The sequence below is a fragment of the Carcharodon carcharias genome, chromosome 8 (genome assembly GCF_017639515.1).
Source record: "Carcharodon carcharias isolate sCarCar2 chromosome 8, sCarCar2.pri, whole genome shotgun sequence".
NCBI classification, from domain to species: domain Eukaryota; kingdom Metazoa; phylum Chordata; class Chondrichthyes; order Lamniformes; family Lamnidae; genus Carcharodon; species Carcharodon carcharias.
In genome coordinates this window covers 135615602-135637866 of record NC_054474.1, presented here as the reverse complement: position 1 = coordinate 135637866, position 22265 = coordinate 135615602, and the positions used below count along the sequence as shown (strand labels likewise).

The 22265-nt window shown below is 42.8% G+C and overlaps 1 protein-coding gene across 2 annotated transcripts in view; it reads right to left on the bottom strand.

Annotated features, from left to right (window-relative positions):
- The window catches only part of LOC121280872 (astrotactin-2-like), a 1734361-nt gene that overhangs the window by 1079125 nt on the left and 632971 nt on the right, over positions 1-22265 (bottom strand). For both annotated transcript variants that reach the window (XM_041193192.1, XM_041193193.1), the window contains exon 5: positions 9830-9934. In XM_041193192.1, the coding sequence (XP_041049126.1) occupies positions 9830-9934 (105 nt within the window). The remainder of the gene's footprint in view (positions 1-9829; positions 9935-22265) is intronic.

The following is a 22265-nucleotide window of genomic DNA, read 5'->3' as shown; positions in this document are numbered from 1 at the left end:
TCCCCTCATGTGACTCTGTCACATGAACGGGGACATGTTATAAATTAACTTTTAAAAAATTTTATTTAATTTATAAATTGCTGATGGAAACCTTATCCCACCTGTGGATGAAGTTTCCTAAAATATCCAAAGGCCACTCGGCCTTTTCGCCTGCCTGCCAACTGTAAGGTTCGATGGGCAGCAAAAAATTTCATTCAATTGTTAGTTTAATGGTCTTAATAGGCCTGTTAATTGTCGGTGGGTCTGCCCGCCGACCAAAAAATCGTGTGAGTGCACAATGATGTTGGGACGCTCGCCTGGCATCATCATGCATCATTTTGCGCTCAAGCGAGTCAGGCGCACGCCCGCCCACTCAGCGCAAGTTTCTGCCCTAGGGAATTTTGGAAAATTAAAACCAGTGCATTTACAATCTCAGCAGTCACTTCTTTTAAGACCCTAGGATGCAGGCTGTCAGGACCTGGGGACTTGTCAGCCTTTAGTTCTGATCATTTTTCCTGGTGATTGTAATTGTTTTAAGATCCTCCCTCCATTTCACCTCTTGATTTGCAATTATTTCTGGGGTGTTATTTGACAGGCACAAAATATCTGTTCAATGCATCCACCATTTCCTTATTTCTCATTAATTTCCCAGACTCACCCTTACTTTATTTACTCTTTTCATTTTGAAATACCTGTAGAAACTCTTACTATCTGTTTTTATATTTCTTGCTAGCTTTCTTTCATACCTTAAATTCTCCCTCTATTTTTTTTAGTCATTATTTGCTGGTTTTTGTATTCTGTCCAATCTCCTGAACTGCCACTAATCTTCATGGAAATCAACGCTTTTTCTTTCGATTTCATACCATCTTTAACTTCCTTAGTTGGGATAATCTCCTAGAGTCTTTCTTTCTCACTGGAACATCTCTACAAATGGAGAAAAGTGCACCAGCTACCAAACGACATCAGTGGATGAGAGTCATGCTGAGCTAGCTAAAAGTACCCTATTCCCAAATTTAGATGCAATCAGCAGATTTTGGCAGCTGTCTCTGGACAAAGAATCCAGACTTCTGACCACTTTTATAACACCATTCAGTCATTATTGCTTTAATAGATTACCATTTGGAATTGCATCTGCTCCAAAAATACTCCAGAGAACAATGTCCTGACCCTAGAAAGCATGGAAGAAGCAATATTCCAAATCGATGACATACTTATACACGGTTCCATGAGGGAAGAGCAAACCGTAGAGTGAGAGCAGTCTTGAAAGTTTAACGGGATGCAGGTTTGACATTGAACAAGAAATGTAAATTTACAAAACAATTAAATTCTTAGGGCACATCATGCAAGCCTCAGGAATAACAGGTGACCCACAAAAAAACAAAGGTGATTAGAAAGTTTCCACAACCCAGGAATATTACAGGCCAACAAAGATTCCTAGGAATGGTCAATCAAGTAGGCTGGAATGTGGACCAGCAAAATGCTTTTGAAAATATCAAAAACCTTCAAATTTCTCCTGAAATGTTAGCATATTATAATCCAGTACTGCTGACCATAGTAACAGCAGATGTATCATCTAAAGGTCTGGGTGCAGTTTTATTCCATCTATGAAAAGATGGTAAATTTAGACCAGCTTATTACACCTCAAGATCACACACCGACACAGGAAAAGATATGCTACAATTGACGAGGAAATAATTTTGGCAGCAACGTGAGCATGTGAGAAGTTCTCAAGCTATGTAATGGGATTGTGGTTTGAAATTGAAACCGACCATAAGCCATTAGTCACTCTTCTGAACATGGAGACTGCCAAAATGTTGCCTAGAATTCAATGCTTCAGACTGAGTCCAGTGAGATATGATTCAGTAACTGAGTGTGTTCAAGGGAAGCACCAGATGAAAGCTGGAGGTGGAAGCATGTATATCATTCATTACCAAACACGTACTGGCTACTGCAAAGAAGCTGCAGGAGGTAAAACAAGATAATGAATGTGTCCAGGTAAAGAAAAACTGTCTGGAAGAACGGCCAAGCTATTCTTCTAACAACATAGTACTACAATAGAACTTTGAACAGGGATAGCACCTTCCCTTTGATGATCATTGATCATCTCCTAGTTTTTAATGACAAAATAATTGCCCTGAGAATACTTCGACTGACATTCTCCAACTAGTTCATCAAGTTCACTTAGGGATAGGAAAATGTCAAGAAAGAGCCCAGCTATCAGTCTGGTGGCTAGTCATTATTCGTTCTATGGAATAACTAATTTTGAATTGCCTTTTTTGTGCAGTGAACAACAGGAGCAAAGAAAACCACTGTCACCTTCCACTTTTCCATCAAGGTTGTTGGAGCCCCTGAGAATGGATTTATTTGATTTTAAAGGTGCTATTTCTTATTGTCATTGTTTACTACTCCAGGTGGATTAAAGTGAACAGATTGCACAGAGTCATGGCGAAAGCAGTCATTGATTTACTGATATAAAAACAAAAAAACTGTGGATGCTGGAAATTCAAAACAAAAACAAAAACAGAATTACCTGGAAAAATTCAGCAGGTCTGGCAGCATCGGCGGAGAAGAAAAGAGTTGACGTTTCGAGTCCTCATGACCCTTCGACAGACCCTTCTGTCGAAGGGTCATGAGGACTCGAAACGTCAACTCTTTTCTTCTCCGCCGATGCTGCCAGACCTGCTGAGTTTTTCCAGGGAGCTGATTTACTGATGACAACCTATGCAACACATGGCATCCCAGGCATCATAGTGTCAGACAATGGTCCACAATTTGTTAAAGAATTATTCCACAACTTTGCATAGGAAGATGCATTCATTCAAATGTATAGCTCACCTCGGTATCCTCAAGCAAATGGAGAAGCTGAGAGAGGCGTTTGAGCCATCAAAGACTTAATGAAGATCTTAACTTAGTCCTCCTTAGTCATCAAACCTCATCACTATAAAATGGGTTCTCACCATCAGAGCTGTTAATGGAAAGATGGCTGAAAGCAAAACTTCCAGCTCTGCAACAGAAACTAGAAATATCATTTTGAATATGTGAGGAGGAAGTATGAGGAGGAACAGAGACACAAAGCAAGCTCATAACTTTAACTTCAGGCACAAAGCACAAAGCTTATTAGTGCTACAGCCCAGAGAGAAAGTATGGATATGAGACCAACAGAAAGAAGGCATAATAATTGAAAGAGCTCCGCAACCAAGATTTTACAGGGGTTGAGATGGACCAGGGATGCATGAGGAGAAACCACAGTGTTTATTATCTTTGGAAATAAAGCCAATAGAAACTTGGACTTACCATTAAGATATGGATGGAGATAAGGAACCAAAAGCAAGACAAAGCTCTACAACCACCCACGAGAATGACACTCATAATGAATGAAGAGAGAGTGCAAATTGTCCACAACCTCAGAAAGAGATCAGAACAAGATCATGGAGATTGGTCAGGGACTAACTCTGTGAAGTCTGAGACTATGCGGGGAGATGTAAGAGGATGTATAGTTGGGATGAATGCTTGAAAGGGAGAATGCAGAGTAAAGGATTAACATCAGAAGGATCTGATGTAAACATGATGCAATGAAACACGACAGAGTAACAGGGATCTGGAGAGAGGAGATGTCCAACCTCATGCAGAGTTCCTAAATAAAACTGTAAATAAATAAATGATTTTCACAAATTACAGTCATGAGTGGCTTACTCAAGGAAAATGGACAAATCCCAAAGAACCCCATCTAGACCCGGAACACATAACAAAAACTCTTACCACAATTGAAATTACCTAGTTTAGATAAGAAGAATAGAAAATACCCATCAGCCAATCAACTGTTTGCTGCCTTGTGATATCACACTTTGATTTTTCATTCTGAATGTGAGCACTGCTTGGCTCCTGGCCCCACTCTGTTTAAACCTTTCAGTCTCAATATCTCACTGTTTAAAGCTCTGAGACCTGAAATCTCACTAAACCTCTCAGTTCCAAATTCCACCTGTTTTAACCTTTCTGTCCCAAAGTCTTGCTCTTTTAACCTCTCAGTCCTGGAGTCTTGCTGTTTTGACCTTCTGTTCCTGTTATGGCCGATGCAATTGGTACAGCTGAGTTATTTAAAAATCCCAGAGGAAAACTTTAAATAGCTAACATAGCCTATAATTTTAAGTGCTATATTTGAGATGCGACTCGAAATTCAGGAATCAGACCACCAGTTCTTGAGGTTTTACATTAAACTAAATGAAACATTTTATTAACTTACACAGGTTAAAATATATGTACACATGGCTACAAATTACTTCTATCATAACTTCTAACAAATTCCCAAACTAATTTCTATTAAGGCAACAGCAACCCATAGACTTAACCAGACATCAGGCAAAGCATTTTCACCTTACGAATTCAAAATGAGGTTCTTTTCACTTTGGTTCCTGTGGAGCCAGTTGGAGGCTTACAGCTGCCTTTTTATCTCACATTGTCTCTGCTCTGCATATACAAAAACTGCTGAAGTTATACCTACCACTGCTCACTGAATATTAATTCTCATTGCATCAACAACCTCTGAACTAAAACACTCAAACAATAAAACCCCTTTCATAGTACCAATTTTATTAGTAATATAAACATATGGCTTGTTATCTGCTAGATAGGTATCATTTTTCACCGCACTTCTTGAAAACTCTATTCAAAAATGTAAATGCATGCTCTCTCTCTTACATATCAAAACTAGTACACATCAAAGTACCCAGACTAGCTGGCTTTAATCCAATTAAGACACACTCACAGACTAAACCTCTTTTTTAAATGAAAAATATTTTTCAATAATATGATATACATTAATAGTTTCATGACAATCCCAAAGATTACTCTATTGATGTATGCTCCTGAATGTGCCATACACATGCATACCAAGCAATAACTGATCAGCATCTCCAAAAAAGCTGAAAACCCCAATATAGTGCAATGATATTTAAAGTTGGTGCCAAGGCAGTGGTAGCATTCTTGCCTAAGACAAAAGGTCATGGGCTTAGGTTCCATTCTAGAGACTTGAGCTCAAAATCCAAGCTGATGTTTCAGTACAAAACAGAAGGAATTCTGCATCGTCAGATGTTGTGTCTTTGAATTGATAAATTAAACTCAGGCCTCTCTGCCTTCTGAAGTGGATATGACATCCCATGGCACTATTTTGAAGAGCCGGCAAGTTAGTGCCAGTGTCCTGACAAATATTCCTCAATCAGCATCACAAAAATAGATTATCTGGTCACTATCATTTATTACTAATGGGATCTTGCTGTGTACTAATATTGTTCCTTCCTTCACTAAGTTCATGCTGGTATTTTGTTCACCAGTCTAGGCCCTGTGTAAGGACTGCTGCCTCTGAGTCAGAAGGTCATGGGTTCAAGCCTGAGTCATCATAACTTAAAATGATGCTTCAGTTCCATACCAAGGGAGTGCAGCACTGTCAGCTGTTTATCTCATTGTTGTTTGTGAGACTTTTCTGCGTACAAATTAGCTGCCACTTTTCCCTACATTACAACCGTGCCTACAATTTTAAAATACTTTTTTCATGGTTAAGTGCTTTGGGATGCCCTGATAAAATATAAAGCATTTTTAAAATCTAGGTTCAATTTTGTTTTCACCTCTCCATTCTTCAATTCATGCTGACACATTTATTCTCTGTTCCTTCTCCCAATTCACATCAGCCCTCTTCTCACATCCTCCCACCCCTTCAGTTCACACTATTCCTGGTATTCCCTGATTCCCCCATCAACAATAGCTGGGGTGATGGCTTCTTGAGAAAGCAAAACAGTTATGAGATCAAGGATTCCCATTCACAATGAGCAGCAAAGTCTATTCATTTCAGTGGAAAGTAAAACCGGGTGGAATATAAAACAGGTGGTCTATCTGACCCTGTACATTTTTCCCATAAGATGGATAATTTAAAATTATGCCCAAAGCTGTCAAAGAACACAGCCCACAGTACAGAAACACACAAAATATATAACAGTATATTTTTAAAAAAAATAACTGCATCAACATCCAGTTCTGGAAAAGAATTGAAAAATTGTGGCAAGAAAATAATTGGCTGAGGGCTGCATTAGGTTCATGACCGTTCAACTTTTTAAATCGTTCCTTCAGCAACTTGCATATACTGTGATCTTGGGAAGCTAATACTGATCACCAGATCTGTCCACAAATCTAAGAGGTGCCATCAATGTTGAAGATTATCCCAGAAAATGCACAAACTGCTGTGAGTTTTAATGAAATCTAATTTGGTTGAATAAATTCACAAATGTTTCATATGTATTTATGAATGGCTCGTCATTATTTCCACACAGAACACGTAAATTCACAGCCATTACTGGAAAAATAAATGGAGTGCGACCAGAGTAAATAAGTATCTTTGAAAAATTAAAACTGAAAGAAAACAATTCTCTGAAATGCATCTTGCACATTCCCTTTTCAGTTCACTTTGGTTAACAATTCATCTCTAGTAATTTTGGTCTAGATAATGAATTTGTTTCTCTTCTCAGGTCAAACACAAAATGCACTGATTTTTGGCTTACTTTACATAATCTCATGATGAACAGCTAACACTGAAAAGCCATTTCAACCATCTTACTATCAAAAAATCTTTTAAAATATAAATTGGAAAACATTATTAACATACCATTCACACCAAACAGTGTGTGCTGATGCCACCAATGGGAGGCTTGTTTTGAATGTGTAACTGAACTTCAGGTTGTGAAGGGCCCTGGCAACATCCTAGCTGTAGTGCTGAGGACTTGAGCTCCAGAACTAGTTGCAACCCTAGCCAAGCCATTCCAGTAGAACTCCAATATTACCACCTATCCAAAAATGCGAAAAAATTGCCTGGAAAAGCCTTGTCCAGCAAAAGTATTGCAAATCCAACCCAACCAATTACCACCTTCTCTTTCCACATAATGGGAATGTAATGTAATGGAAGGAGTCATTAATAGTGATATGATGTGGCACTTACCCATCAACAACCTGCCAAATGTTGCTTAGTTTGGATTCAGTAAAGATCAGTCAGCTTTAAGCTTCATTACATGCTTATCTTAACATGGACATAACATAACAGCTGAATTCTAGAGGTGAGGTGGAAGTGACAGTCCATGACACCAAGATGTTCTAGTTGGAGAAAAACTCTGCAGTGGCCAGAATTAAATGTGGCATGAAGGAAGATGGTTGTGGTAGCTGGAGGCCAAGCATCCCAGCCCCAGGATATTGCTGCAAAAGTTAGTCAAAACAGTGTTCGAGGCTGAAACATGGTCAGCTGCTTCAGCAATGGCCTTCACTCCAACAAGTCCCCAAGTTGCCCGCTAAATCACACAGCACTTTGCCTTGGTATATATTACTGATCTTTCATCATTGCTAGGTTAAAATTCTGGAACTTCTTGTCTAACAATACCATGGGAACTTCACCACATGAACTGCGGCGGTTCAAGAACGCTGCTTACCACCTGCAATTCGGGAACCTGGAGGGCAATAAATTCCTGCCTTGCAAGCAATGGCTACATCCCAAGAAATATATATATTTTAAAGACTCAATAGAAAAGCAGTGAAACAATGAACTCTTATAATGTGGTGACACTGAATATCACTGGTGCTGTGTTCCATTAAGTGGGATGAGCACAGGGTTTGATCGATCCTCACCAAGTGAGGAGGTGGACAAGTGAAACCTTTGGTATTTTCCTCTAGATGGGAGGCAAAACTGTGCAGTATCTATTTCGTGGCAGTTTTTTTTTCTAGAGCACATTAGCAATGATCTGGGATTAACAATCTCAGTGAAATTCAGACACCTCATGAATGGAGGAGAAAGAACAAGTAAGAAAGGACATTTTTTAAAAAAAGGTATCATCATAGTAAAGATGAATAAAGAATATGTTTCTTCTTTTGTAGTCATAAGCACAAGCAATCTTGTTGGCAGTTGGCTCATTTATAATAATATGTCCATTCCCCTTGCCTGGATAGCTTCAGGATAGGTAGCACTGAACGATGGCTTGTAGTAACCCCCAACATTGTTGAATATTTGCACATTAAAATGCATTTCCAAAAGTGCATGAATCTTGTCTTTAGAACTTAATTCAGATCACCTTAGATGTAGCTTCCTCCTCTGTGATTCTCACAATTTATTTTCAGACTGGCAATCTTAAAATTAACTGTGGTTACTTCAGGGCAAGTGGCTACTTAAAGCTAATTGCCATCAAGTAGGGCCTCACATTTGACAAATGGATCACTGCTGGTTCAAATCGTGATGTGAATAGTTGATATCATTTAGCACAGAAGTATTTGCATAAATGGATAGGATAATCTGCCACTGGCAAATAACTCATCCAATTGAACTGACATTCAAAGAGTAAATCAGACCCCAGATAATTCTACATCAGGTTCCATCTGATGAAAAACATGGGTGTTAGACTCCCCTATCAGCACCATATGGCTCAGTGAGTTATCCATTGAGCAGCTAAGCCAAACAGGTCAGGGAGGTTCCAGATTTGATTTCTAGTCTGCGTGAATGATTTGACGCAGGATTACAGTCAGGGTACTTTCAATGGCCCCAGTGTGTCCAAGTTAGGAAGGATTAAATCAATCAATGTTGGCAGTATTGGTTACTGTTCACTGACCCGTGCTGTGTTGTGGAATTTAGATGAAGACAATTCTCTCCCCTCCTAAAGTCTCTGACTTGTGCATTGTCATGGGTACCTGTCACACTCTGAGACTTTTACCAAAGGTTCAGCAGCAGGAACCCTGACTAATTGTTTTAACCTCCCTCCCTTTTGCAGCACTTTAAATAAAATTAACACAGGGCAATGATTGAACCTGGAACTTCTGTGCCTCCCTGTTTCAGTGAACAGCACATTTACTAAATTAATGCTGCAGGAAGCCATTTTTGGTTCAGCAAGCCTTTTCACTGAAGGAATGAAATTTAACAAACATTCGGACCTTGGAATTCTGTGGAAGAATTCCCAGGGGATCTGTATACCAGCTGAAAAGGGCCTTGGAATTTCAAGGTCTCCTGTGATTGGGGCGTTGCCATTCTGGATGTTAGGAAACACATAGTCTGGTCCTATGCCAAAACTAGAACAATGTCAAAAGCAGAATGTAATGGTATCTTAATTCAAACACAGTAAATAAAAACTAGAGTGCATTATATGTGTGTTGATGTCTATCAGTCTGCAAAATTTCCCAAGAACCATGGACTCGTTAATTTGTAGTTTTGTAGAGATGAGGACAAGGAAACTTGGTGCTAACAAGTAACATCAGTCTGTTTAACTTCTATCACCAGCCTTCTGAATTTCCCTTCCATCTTACGGTCTTCCTTCACCTTTCCCTCAGAGACCTGTTGGTGCTTTTTGAAGGCCAATTCAACAACCACTGTAGAATTAATCTCCCCAGTTAATGTTAAAGTCATAATGTTGAGCGGGCATACTATGTACAATGTGTTCAAGCCAATTTTGAACAAGCTAGTACAGCACCAGCATCTATATAAATATTAACTTTAAGTGTATTTCAGCATAAATTGCTGACAAAAACCTAGGCATATATTTGTTTATCTTGTTGCACAAATCACACGCCGTACATTTGACGAAGAAGACTGGACTATTCTGAAATTTGCCAATGTTGAATTGCCACACTTTAAAGATGAGTTGGAGTCAACAGGTTTGTGTTCCACACTGAGATAAAAAAGATTTGGGCAAACATTTTTCTTTCGTGGCAGGCAAATGGCTAAAATTAAGATTTGCTGCCTTCTTATACCTGCTAAATTAAACTAAAATCACAAACTTGACCACCAGTCTCATTTCTGATTGCAATTTCATGAGGTTGCAGAGGTTGAATATCGAATTACCTTTGCTTCTTCGCCTGCCTCTATGTTCTGAGTAGAAGGTGAGATGTGTCTCATCGTCGGCTTCTGTCCCAGAATCCTCGTCTGCTCTTAGGATTCCACTGACACCTAGAAATAAAGAAACACAGCTACTTGACCCACTATAGATAAATTGCATCCTTTTGTTAAATTCAGGAAGCTAATGAAAAGTCAAGACCCATAAGCCAGGTCAACCCCAAGGGTGAAGCAGAAAGGAAAGTTGAGGCAAATCAAAAAATGGCATTTGTGTAGCCATAACTTTGGAATTTAAAAGTTCAGGGATTGCAAGTGGAAGGCTGAACTGTTACATAGTTCCAACCGCCTACAACCATTACAAGCAAAGATCTACAATGCAGGAATCTATTTTGTGCACAGAGGACTACCAGGAAGGAGTCTTACAACAAATAAATATGGACAACATTACTAAATCGTAAAACACTTACTTTGTGCTCATTTAGATGAGGCATGGTAGTTTCCATTGCACATCACCAAGCGTCAGTATCAAGCATTCTTGGGTCTGGTACAGCACAACTAGGTACAGAGCAATGCTCCCCCAACTCTATCTAAACATGTGCTTCAAATCCAACTTCAAATGATCTTCACCTTCTATCCCAATGTGTAATTTTTCTGCTCCCACAACAACCATCTCACTCCTGTCGGGGTGACATTGCCAAATAATGCCAAATTAGGGACAGTTTTGTGCTGGAGGCCCATGCTCACAAGGGACAGGCTAGAAACTGACAGACATCATTTAACTGGAGAAGCCTTAAAACTGATAGCGTTTGGATGGCCGGGGCATGGGCTCCCGGAACCTGCAATATCCAACTCACAACAGAGTCAAACTCTACGCCCAGTGAGCTTTAGGCACTGTTTTCTCCTGGGCACTAAGAGTGATAGTTGGTAATGAAGAAAACAAGTTCCTCTTTTCCCACTGGCCCTCTAAAAGGAGAGGCATGCAAAAGAGAAAGGAGGCTCAGAAATTATGGATTCCCTGAGTGATTTGCAGCCCTCTTAAAGTGCAATATGGAAGTGACTTAGAAAATGGAGAACCTGTTTATTTTTAAGATCAATAAGACCAAAATATGAGAATTATATTTTTTGTTTTATCACTTGAAGCTAACTCAAACATTAGAAGTTGCTGAATGACTGCAAGTGAGGTGTAATTCAGAAGTGTTTTCCCTTGCACACACTCTCAGAATCTGCACATAATTTTATGAGTAGAGTCTGTGAATCAAAGTGCTTGTGTTCCGTTTCCTACAATCTACAGCAAGCATACAAAAAGCCAAGAGACAACTGATGTCTCCATATTGTGTGTGAGTTTGTTGGGCACAGATCACTGCCTGGTTGGCTGTACTGCAAACCTGGAAAGCTCCAACTGTGCAATGCAGTGGAATCACAAAGAGTTTCTCTCAGTAAGATGCAAAATGCTCATCCTGTCTCATTATCTTGTCAAACTTGCCAAAAGCCGAAGCCTAGATCCTAAGTGTCTTGTTGAATGCACTGCAGGAGGACGGGAGTATTCTCTTAGCTGAAGCCACAAACAAAGACAGCAGCAGCTTGCTTTTGACTGCTTGCTAGCTAAACCATAGGTTATCTTTGTTTTTTTTGAAAAAGAGAGTACAAACACAGTTACACAGAGGAAGGATACTTTTAAATAATAGTTATTTTAATGTGCCTTGCAACATGCCTCTCAAGCAAGAGATCATGGATTTTTGAATCCATCTTATGATGAAACATTAAACCATGCCTTAGTCCTGATTTAAATGAACATGCTAATTGGCCAACATTCACAGAACTGTTAGGGGTCAACAGACTGGTTCTAACCTGGAAAACTTGGTGAGAAATCAAAAGTTCAGTGAGAGTGTGCACTTGAAGAATATGAAAGGACCCGCAATGAAAGAAAATAACCAATAATTGAACTTTGCTTTCCCCAGGTTGCACACCTGGTAGGTTGAAGAGGGCAGAGCAGACAGTCATCTCCCACACTCATGCGAATCACCTTCTTGGCTCACTGCTAAGGGATGTGCAAGATTGTATCAGAGGAACTATTCTTGTTTATCCATGCACCCAATAAGGAAACAACAAGCTGACCTTCACCTTCTACTCAGCATCTCCTCAGAGTGCAAGGGCTGAGACTAAAACTTAAGCTGAATGGAGAATTGAAGATCACCCACTATTAACTTCAGGAGAGACTTCAGTATATAGAACTGGGGTGTTAGTACAAGAGTGGGAAACACTGCAAACAATCCAACAAAAAGCCTTTTAAAAAAAAATGTCGCTAGACATTATTTTCCCTCCTTTTAAGACAATGGGTGGAATCGTCCCAGATTTGCACAAAGTTCAGTAGCAGGCAAGAAAAACGTTGTTTAACCTGCCGGCCGCAATGGCGGGCTGTCATCCCATTCCCAGCGTGTCCCGTCTCATTAATAATACATTCACGGGGTACACACCAGTTTGCAGGCGGGCCATCTCTCCACACATCTCTCCCACCCCCCCAACCCCCGGTGTAACCTCAACCTTTCCTCGCTCTGTTGAGCCATATTTAAAGTGCACCAGAGCGCAAGCCTATTTCAGGTGTCAAATGACCCTCAAAGCAAAGTAGACAGCAGCCCCCAACTTTAGCAACGCCTCTCTGGGGCGCCTGCTGGACGCAGCAGAAGGCCACCATGATGTCTTCTATTCCCGCTCTGCCCGCAGGAGGTCCACCAGAGTCACCAATCTGGCCTAGGAGGTGGTGGCAGCAGCGGTCAGCACCGCTGGAGCACAGAGGAGGTCAGCCATCCAGTGCAGGGAAAGGATGAATGTTCTCATTATCACTCTCAACTCACACACCCTCAAACCAATAACACACACCCACAGGGATCTCACATCTCAATGCCACAACTCTCACACACACCTTCACATCTCCATCAGGCTCATACCCTCTGGAGCTCGCATCCTCATCCTGTCCATGACTCCGCTCACCACACAAATATTCCACGGGGTGCCATGCATCCTGCTCACACTCTCTCCATCAGCTTTCATGCAGGAGAAGCTGGCTCACATTAGCAGTGAAGGTGCCCCATACTGGGGGTAGAGGGGCCCACATTAGGCGCCTCACTCACTTTGAGGAGCGTGCCATTGTACTGACTGGTGAGGACATGGACCCTGCCTGCAGCGACAGTGAGGTTGGCGGCACACACCCATGTGAGGATCCTGCACCACATCATCCCTCTCTGAAAAGAACTACGAGTGCTCTCTCTCCTGTTTTTGGCTCTGCTGCCATGCACCAATTATCTCTCCTTTGGTTCACAGGGAGCTCGGCCAAGCGACCGACACCCTCAGCCAGCCACGTCCTCATTCCATCCACATCCTCATCTCCAGCCAAGAGGACTCGTCCTCCATTGAAGAACTAGAAATAAGCAGCCTGGAAGGCATGTCACAGCACTTACCCACACCCTCCACCAGCGCAGGGACACACACCTCGGCGGAACCTAGATCTAGAGCAGTCTTGGGTTCACAACCTGGTATTCACCACGCAGACACGTGTCTGCTGCAGGAGGAGGCAGATTCAGCCGAGCTCCCTGACACTCAGAGGACTGCTGAGGAAGAGGCATCTGTGAGTTACAAGTCAGATGACGAGCCTCTGGATTCGGCCTTCCAACTCATCGTGGAGAGCCAGCAGAAGACGGGGAACATCACGCAGAGCTGTTGGAAGTCCTCAACAGAGCGGCATGCAAGTTGGTGGAGTGCATCCACTTGGTCTCTGATGAAGTGGTGTCCACATGTCCGCATGAAGGTGTCCAATGGAAGGATGGTGGACACCATAGAGATCCTGGTGCAGCAGAACATGGAGATGCGCGCTGATCTGCACTCCATTGCAGTAGCCGTGGGTGAGTTCATGTAGTAGCAGCGTGAGGGGGAAACGGAGCACTCCAATGTCCTTCCAGATGCTCCTTGCCCTCAAGGAGTTGGCTGGGGCCCTTAGGCACCCGAATGGAGGGGCAGCAGCTGGAGACCCCTAGGTCATCCACCGAGGAGCCTCAGAGACTGTCCACTCCATCTCAGTCCCCTTTGCCAATGACCCCTTCAACCTCATCCTCTGTCACCGCAGAGGGAGTAGTTGGCTCATAGGAGGACAGCCACAGCAAGCTGGGGCCCTCAAGGCTTTGGCTCTCCAGAGGACGCACACCAAAGTCATCACAGGCAACAGGACCAACCATTGCACAGGCTGTCTCCATCCCTGCTGAGGATGCCAGGGCAGCACTTAGAAGAAGTGGTATGCCTAGAAAAGTTAAGAAATTCTGATCACAATTGGTTGCATAAGTGAACACATTTTATCACTTAATAATCTGAAAATATATTCACTTTCACTGAATAATGTGTAATGTTGTCTTTCAGCTTCATTGACAGGCTTCACGAGTCCTCTCACTGCATCCTGCCCCACAGACTCCCCCCTTGCATCTTCACCTGGACATCCCCCACTGCTTACTCCCTCCTCCCCGCAGACACCTTCCTCCCCCCAAACACCTTCTTCCCCCCTGACATTTCCTCCCCCTGGACTCCTTCACCCCTCCGAACTCCTTTCCCTCTCTGAACTCGCTCCTCCCCTCTACTGACTTCCCTCCTCCCCCTGGACGCCTTCCTCCCCCTGGACACCTTCCTCCTCCTCAACTCCTTCCCCCCTCTGAACACCCTCCTCCCCTCAGACTCCTTTCCCCCTCCAAACTCCTTACTCCCTCCAAACTCCTTCCTTTACATCTTTCTCTCCCCTTAAACCTACCTCCCTACTTCCCCACTTGCCACATTCTCCCCGTTGCACCTCCTCTTCCCCATACTCCCTCCTCCCTTCTGTAACATCACCCCCCGACACCTTCATCCCCCTCCAAACCCCACCCCCCACCGACACCATCATTCCCACCTCTCCCAACCTCACCACCCTCCCCATACACTTTCCTCTGCCACTCACAGCTAGACCTTCCTCTCCCCCCATTCTTGCCGATCACCTGTAGCAACTCATGGCCCAGCCCATGATGTTCTGAAGCAGAACCGAGACATCAATGGAGACCTCCCATCTTCCGTGAGCTGTTTCGCAGTGGAGCAATGTGCATGAGATCCATCCAGCATGTAATGCACATGTTCCTACAGGGTCCAGTAGCTGTAGGGCTCCAGCATCATCTTCTCCTCGGATGTCCACGATCTGAGCAAGGCCCTAATGGTAACTCCTGACTTCTGCACATCACACTTGTTTTCCTGCTGGCGTAACGGTAAATCTGGCATGGGGGTGGGGGGGATGATTCTGGTTGGGTCTTACTTTGCATCCCGTTAGTGGAGTGCAAAGCGTGTCCATGGCCGGCCTCCAGTGGGATAGGCGTTCCAGCACGGCGGAGACCATCAGATGATCCTGCTGTGCTTTCACACCAGCACGTAACCGGGCTTCTCACCATACCCTCATCGTCCCCACCCGCCATGGCGCCCGACGCCAAGGGGGCCAGAAAATTCCAGCCAATGCCTCAGACTGAGTTACTGTTTCACTTACATCAGAAACCCTCCAGCACTGCACCAAAGTGACCATGTTTCCTATGTGATCCTAAACATTGCCCGATTGTCAATCATGAGGGTATGAAAGTAGAATCCAATCCTACTCAGATACATGGGCTTTTGATGACTGAGGTGACAGACACCATATGACTGCCTCATGGAAGAAAATCTGCTTTGCAACTGAGAGTGTGATATCCATTGCAGATCAACCACAGTGTAATGGCCTTTTCTGAGGATACTGTAGTTGTTGGTAGAATTTTGCTGATATTGTGGAAGGAGAGCAAAGATATTGATGTTATCTTGGTGAGATATTGATGTTATCTTGGTGAGAAGGCAGGGTGAGAGTGGGGCACAAGAGTGATGGGAGTTTAAGTTCATGACCTCAGTCCATGATTCTCAGACAAGTATTAAGAAATGCCCTTCTGTTGAAGGGAGAGAAAAAAGTGTACGCTGACCTGACCAAACTGACACAAAACCTCATAACCAGTCACAGGACAATACTAACAACAGCATATGGTCCAGGAATACTTAACACAAACACAAACACAAAGAGAATTCAAGAACTTTGTGACAAAAAAGGAAATAAGCTTCGACAAATTACACATGAAGAATTATTCCTAAATTAAATTCAGATTGACAAGGACTTGTACAATCTGATCATTTCACTATTTTTGATGCCTAAGGAATGATTGGAAAATCAAGAAATAATTTATGTAAAACTGATTTAAAAGCCAAAACATATTATTAATTGGACATATTTATTCTTAACGGAATGCCTGACGTGTCAGCAAATCAGGTTCCAGTGTTCATAGTTAATAAGACCAATTAATTATTTGCAGAAATAAAAGGATTTAGTTCATGCAGCTTCCAATGACATGTTTGTTATGCAAGACACTTAGCAAAGGAGCTAATAAGTGATGGCTTGCAAGTCCCCTATTTTAAAATTGTCAAGCTTGAGTTATCTCTGCCTCAAGCATCAAACAGAGATGGGGAAGCTGCAGTCTGTTTTTACTGGCTTAAAATAAGCATTTCTCGTAGTCCAAACATGCCCTCTGGACACATCAATACAAGAATGATTAATTGCTAGGATTATGTAGCCTCTCCTGCCACAGGTGAAGCTCTGGAAACAAAAGCACTCTCAGCTTCCTGACTTGTTTTATGGTCTTGAGTTTGTTCAAACAGGTATTACTACAACAAAGAAACACGCTGCTGCCATTCTTCCCTGGAGATTTCATGCAAAGCTTCCCCCGCTGTGTTTAAAACAACCGTCTCATGGGTTCAGTGTGGGTCACAAGAGTTGCCACCGTATAACGCATGCAGAGAATGAGAACAAGCGAGATCGCTCTGGGGCAATCTACCAGCCTGAACTGCTCCCTCAAGACAGCTGAATACAAATAGTCTAACAGAGTGCTGCTCAGAAAGATTAAGTAGAAGAGGTAAAAGAGTCTGCTTTGGTATGTTCATCAGTATTGACTGTACTGAACATCCTAGCCCTGGCTATCATATTTGGTGTGTCAGATTTCTGGTTGTAGTTAACATTGCTTTCATTTCCTGTTGTCTGCTCATTCCCATGCAAAAGTCAAAGAGTGCTGTGAAAGTACAGAATCCCAAAAGCTGCCAGAAGTGACAAAGGGCCAGTTGATGAAACAGAAGGGAAATCTGAAACCGAAAAATGTTGGAAATACAGTAAGTCAGACACTTCAGGTTACAACAAGGGCGATGCCTGAAATGTTCACTTTGCTTCTCTCCACAGGTGCTGCACCTGGTTTGCTGAATGTTTCCTGCTTTTTCAATTTACGTTTTAGATTCAGTGATGGCTAACTTCCTCTCCACTCTTTTAACAGCGAAAATGGTGCCCTGAGGATATTGTTTGCACACCTGCACAGATCATTGCTCACCAGCACTTCAATCACAGCTGGTTAACTGTTAATGATAGCTGAGATCTCACTGTCCTATTCATTCTCTATTGACATTAAACAATGCAAAATAGGTTTTGAAAGTTCTCAAGTGTCTTAAATTTTTAAGCTTCTCTTTGAACTGCAATTGAGAGGCTAACATAGCACAAGTACCGGGTGACTTCAGGCTTTAATTACGCAGCATAGCTTGTGCTGATGTCAAGTCAAAATTGTGTTGATTGACACAATCCATAGCTGGCCCATCACATGGATGAGCACACTGCAAACTTAGTAAGGCAGCTTGGCACTCTGCTCAGGCAATAGAAAACTCTTAGAGAGTTTGACAAGACAGATGATGAAAAGCTGTTTCCCATGGCGAGGGAGTCCAGGGGCCATAGCTCCGGATAAGACTTATGGCTGAGATGAGAAGATAAATCTTCGCTTAGAAGGTAAAGAATCTTTGAATTCTCTACCCTGGGGGCTGCAGACGCTCAGTTGATGAGTGTGCACAAGACTGAGATTGACAGGTTTTTCAGGCACCAAGGGAATCAAGGGCTAGGAGGATAGGGTGGAAAGAGAAACTGAGATTGAGGCTCAGCCATGATCTTATTGAACAACGGAGTAAGCCTGAGGAGGCGTACGGCCCACTTGTGCTCCTAATTTTTTATGTTCTTATACCAATTGCACTGAGATGAACCATACAGATTTGATGCTAAAATGATAGTAACTTTAAATCAAAAGCTTTTGCATTTTTCAGGCAGTCCCACTACACACAGCTGGTGTAACATACATTTACTTTGAAAATAGAAAATTAAAATATGCGTCCGAGAAACGAACTGCAGTAACAGCACTGATAATTATGTTAGCCTACAAAATGAAAACTTTAAGTCCATTTATAATTAAAATCAAAATGATTTAACATTGGTAAATATTGCTAAATGTTTGCAGTTAAGACACTGAACGCTTTGTTGACTTTACGCAGTACTGGACCTATAGCTTGAACTTGGGTGTAAGTTAATACGACAAAGGCTTGTCAACACAATTAGATCACTTCCAGTAACAAGGAAACTCAACATAGTCTGATTCCAGGGAATAATAGTTTACAACATTTAATTGTCAACACATTTACAATTAATTTCCTCTAACATTTTTGTTTCTCTCTCTCCTTTCCTGTTTCATGTTATGACTGCTAGACACTTTAAGATGGTTATATTTAAACTGTCTTGTTCCATTAAAGCTAAAATGGAGTCACAAAAAGGGACATCTGACTTGCTACTTGTTCTGCCCAACGATCAGCCTGTGTGGTCTGGTTACCATGGGAACCAGAGCCCCAGGTTGACTCCAGATCCACAGCAATGTGGTTGACTCTTAAAATGCTCTCTGAAATGGCCTAGCAAGCCACCCAGTTGTATAAAACCGCAACAAAGTCACAAAAAAAGAATGAAATCAGACGAACCACCAGGCTTCGACCTAGGCACTGGAAATGAGAACGGCAATCTCAGCCCTGTCGACCCTGCAAAGCCCTTCTTACTAACATCTGGGGGTTAGTGCCAAAATTGGGAGGGCTATCTCACACACTAGTCAAGCAACAGCCTGACATAGTCATACTCACAGAATCGAACCTTACAGATAACGTCCCAGACACCACCATCACCATCCCTCTGGGTATGTCCTGTCCCACCGGCAGGACAGGCCCAGCAAAGATGGCGGCACAGTGGAGGGAGTTGCCCTGGGAGTCCTCAGCATCATCTCCGGACCCAATGAAGTTTCATGGCATCTGGTCAAACATGGACAAGGAAACCTCCTGCTGATTATCCAGCTGATGAATCAGTGCTCCTCCGTGTTGAACAACATCGCTTGGAGGAGGCACTGAGGGCGGCAAAGGTGCAGAATGTACTCTGGGTGGGGGACTTCAATGTCCATCACCAAGGGTGGCTCAGTAGCACCACTACTGGCTGAACTATCTAAGGCCTAAATATCATAGATGCTAGACTGGGTCTGCAGCAGGTGGTGAGGGAACCAACAAGAGGGAAAAACATACTTGACGTCAGCCTCATCAACCTGCCTGCCAGAGATGCATCTGTCCTTGACAGTATCGGTAGCAGTGACCACTGCACAGTCATTGTGGAGACAAAGTCCCGCCTTCACATTGAGGATACTCTCCATCATGTTGTGTGGCATTATTACCGTGCTAAATGGGATAGATTTCGAATAGATCTAGCAACTCAAGACTGGGCATCCATGAGGCACTGTGGGCCATCAGCAGCAGCAGAATTGTATACAACCACAATATGTAACCTCATGATCTGGCATATCCCCCACTTTACAATTATCATCAAGACGGAGGATCAACCCTGGTTCAATAAAGAGTGCAGGAGGGCATGCCAGGAGCACACCAGGCATGCCTAAAAATGAGGTGTCAGCCTGGTGAAGCTATAATACAGGACTACTTGCATGCCAAACAGCATGAGCAGTAAGTGATAGGCAGAGCTAAATGATCCCACAACCAACGGATCAGATCTAAGCTCTCCAGTCGTGAATGGTAGGGGACGATTAAACAACTCACTGGAAGAGGAGACTCTGCAAATATCCCCATCCTCAATGATGGGGGAGCCCAGTGCATCAGTGCAAAAGATAAGGCTGAAACATTTACTACAACCTTCAGCCAGAAGTTCCAGGTGCATGATCCATCTTGGCTTCCTCCGGAGTTCCCCATCATCACAGATGCCAGTCTTCAGCCAATTCAATTCACTCCACGTAATATCAAGAAATGGCTGAAGCACTGGATACTGCAAAGGCTATGGGCCCTGACAATATTCCGGCAATAGTACTGAAGACTTGTGCTCCAGAACTTGCCATGCCCTTAGTCAAGTTGTTCCAGTACGGCTACAACACTGGCATCTACCCGGCTATGTGGAAAATTTCCCAGGTATGTCCTGTACACTAAAAGCAGGACAAATCCAAGCTGGCCAATTATCGCCCCATCAATCTACTCTTGATCATCAGTAAAGTGAGGGAAGGGGTCATCAATAGTGCTATCAAGCAGCACTTGATTAGCAATAACCTGCTCACTGGCACTCAGTTTGTGTTCTGCCAGGGTCACTCAGCTTCTGAACTCATTACAGCCCTAGTTTAAACATGGGCAAAAGAGCTGAACTCCCAAGGTGAAGTGAGAGTGACTGCCCTTGACATTAAGACCACATTTGACTGAGTGTGGCATCAAGGAGCGTAGAAAAACTGTAGTCAATGGGAATCAGGAGGAAAATTCTCCACTGGTTGGAGTCACACCTAGCATAAAGGAACTTGATTGTGGTTGTTGAACTCAGTCATCTCTGTTCCAGGACATCACCACAGGAATTCCTCAGGGCAGTGTCCTATGCCCAACCATCTTCAGCTGCTTCATCATAGATCTTCCTTCTATTATAAGGTCAGAACTGGGGATATTCGCTGATGATTGCACAATGTTCAGCACCATTCTCGACTCCTCAGATACTGAAGCAGTCCATGTCCAAATGCAGCAAGACCTGGACAATACCAAGGCTTAGGTTGACAAGCGGCAAGTAACATTTGTGCCACACAAGTGTCAGGCAATGACCATCTCCAACAAGAGAGAATCCAACCATCACTCCCTGCTGTTCAATGGCATTACCATCACTAAACCTCCCACTATCAGCATCCTGGGAGTTACCATTGACCAGGAACTGAACTGGACTAGCCATATAAATACTGTGGCTACAAGAGCAGGTCAGAGGCTAGGAATCGTGCAACGAGTAACTCACTCCTGGCTCCCCAAAGCCTGTCCACCAATTATAAGGCACAAGTCAGGAGTGTGATGGAATACTCCCATTTGCCTGGATGAGTGCAGCTCCCACAACACTCAAGAAGCTTGACACCGCCCAAGACAAAGCAGCCCACTTGATTGGCACCATATCCACAAACATTCACTCCCTCCACCACCGATGTACAGTAGCAGCAGTGTGTATCATCTACAAGATGCATTGCAGGAATTCATGAAAGCTCCTTCGATATCACCTTTCAAATCCACGACCACCACCATCTAGAAGGACAATGGCAGCAGGGAACGCCACCACCTGGAAGTTCCCCTCCAAGTCACACACCATCATGACTTGGAAATGTATTGCCATTTCTTCACTGTCGCTGGGTCAAAATCCTGGAACTTACTTCCTAACAGCACTGTGGGTATACCTACACCCATGGATTGCAGCGGTTCAAGAAGGCAGCTCACCACCACCTTCTCAAGTGTAACTAGGGATGGGCAACAAATGCTGGCCTTGCCAGCAAAGCCCACATCCCATTAATGAATAAAAAAAAAACATGTGTCAAGACACTAATAAGGAATATCTTTTTTGTCGTTTGGACTATTAATTGTCACTAAGTATTGTTTACTCAATTTTGGTTTTCATTTCATTATTACAGCAAAGTCACTGGGAATTCAAATTTCTTTTAAAACGTTATCAGTCTCCACAGGGATCACAGCATCCACCTCATTTTGTGTCACAAAATCCACCCACCTCATTTTGTGTCCTCTTTCATTTTTTGCACTTGAGTATCTCAGACTCTGCTTTCCACCCGTACGTCAAGGCCATCCTAATGTTAACTCTAGATCTACTTGTCCATTTGCATTTATAACTTAAAGATGGTGGCTGTGAGGGCCTATGAAAGAAACATATAATTTGTTGTAGATATACCTACATTCCTGTTAGGGATTGAGTTCCAGGATTTTGAGCTATTTCAAGTTTGATTTTCAATCCAAGAAGAACTAACACAGCCCCACAAAAAAGCTGACAATTCAAGTGAATATCAACAAATCACAAACAGCCCTGATTATATGACGATGAACCGGGCCACTGCATCATGGTGGCAGAATAAATTAAATTATGTTTCATCATATGGTAGTCACAACATATTTTACAAATTAAACTTTTTTCTCCCCTATAAAATAACCTTGTGATATGAAAAGAAGTTATGCTGAGAGGGAAGTGGGG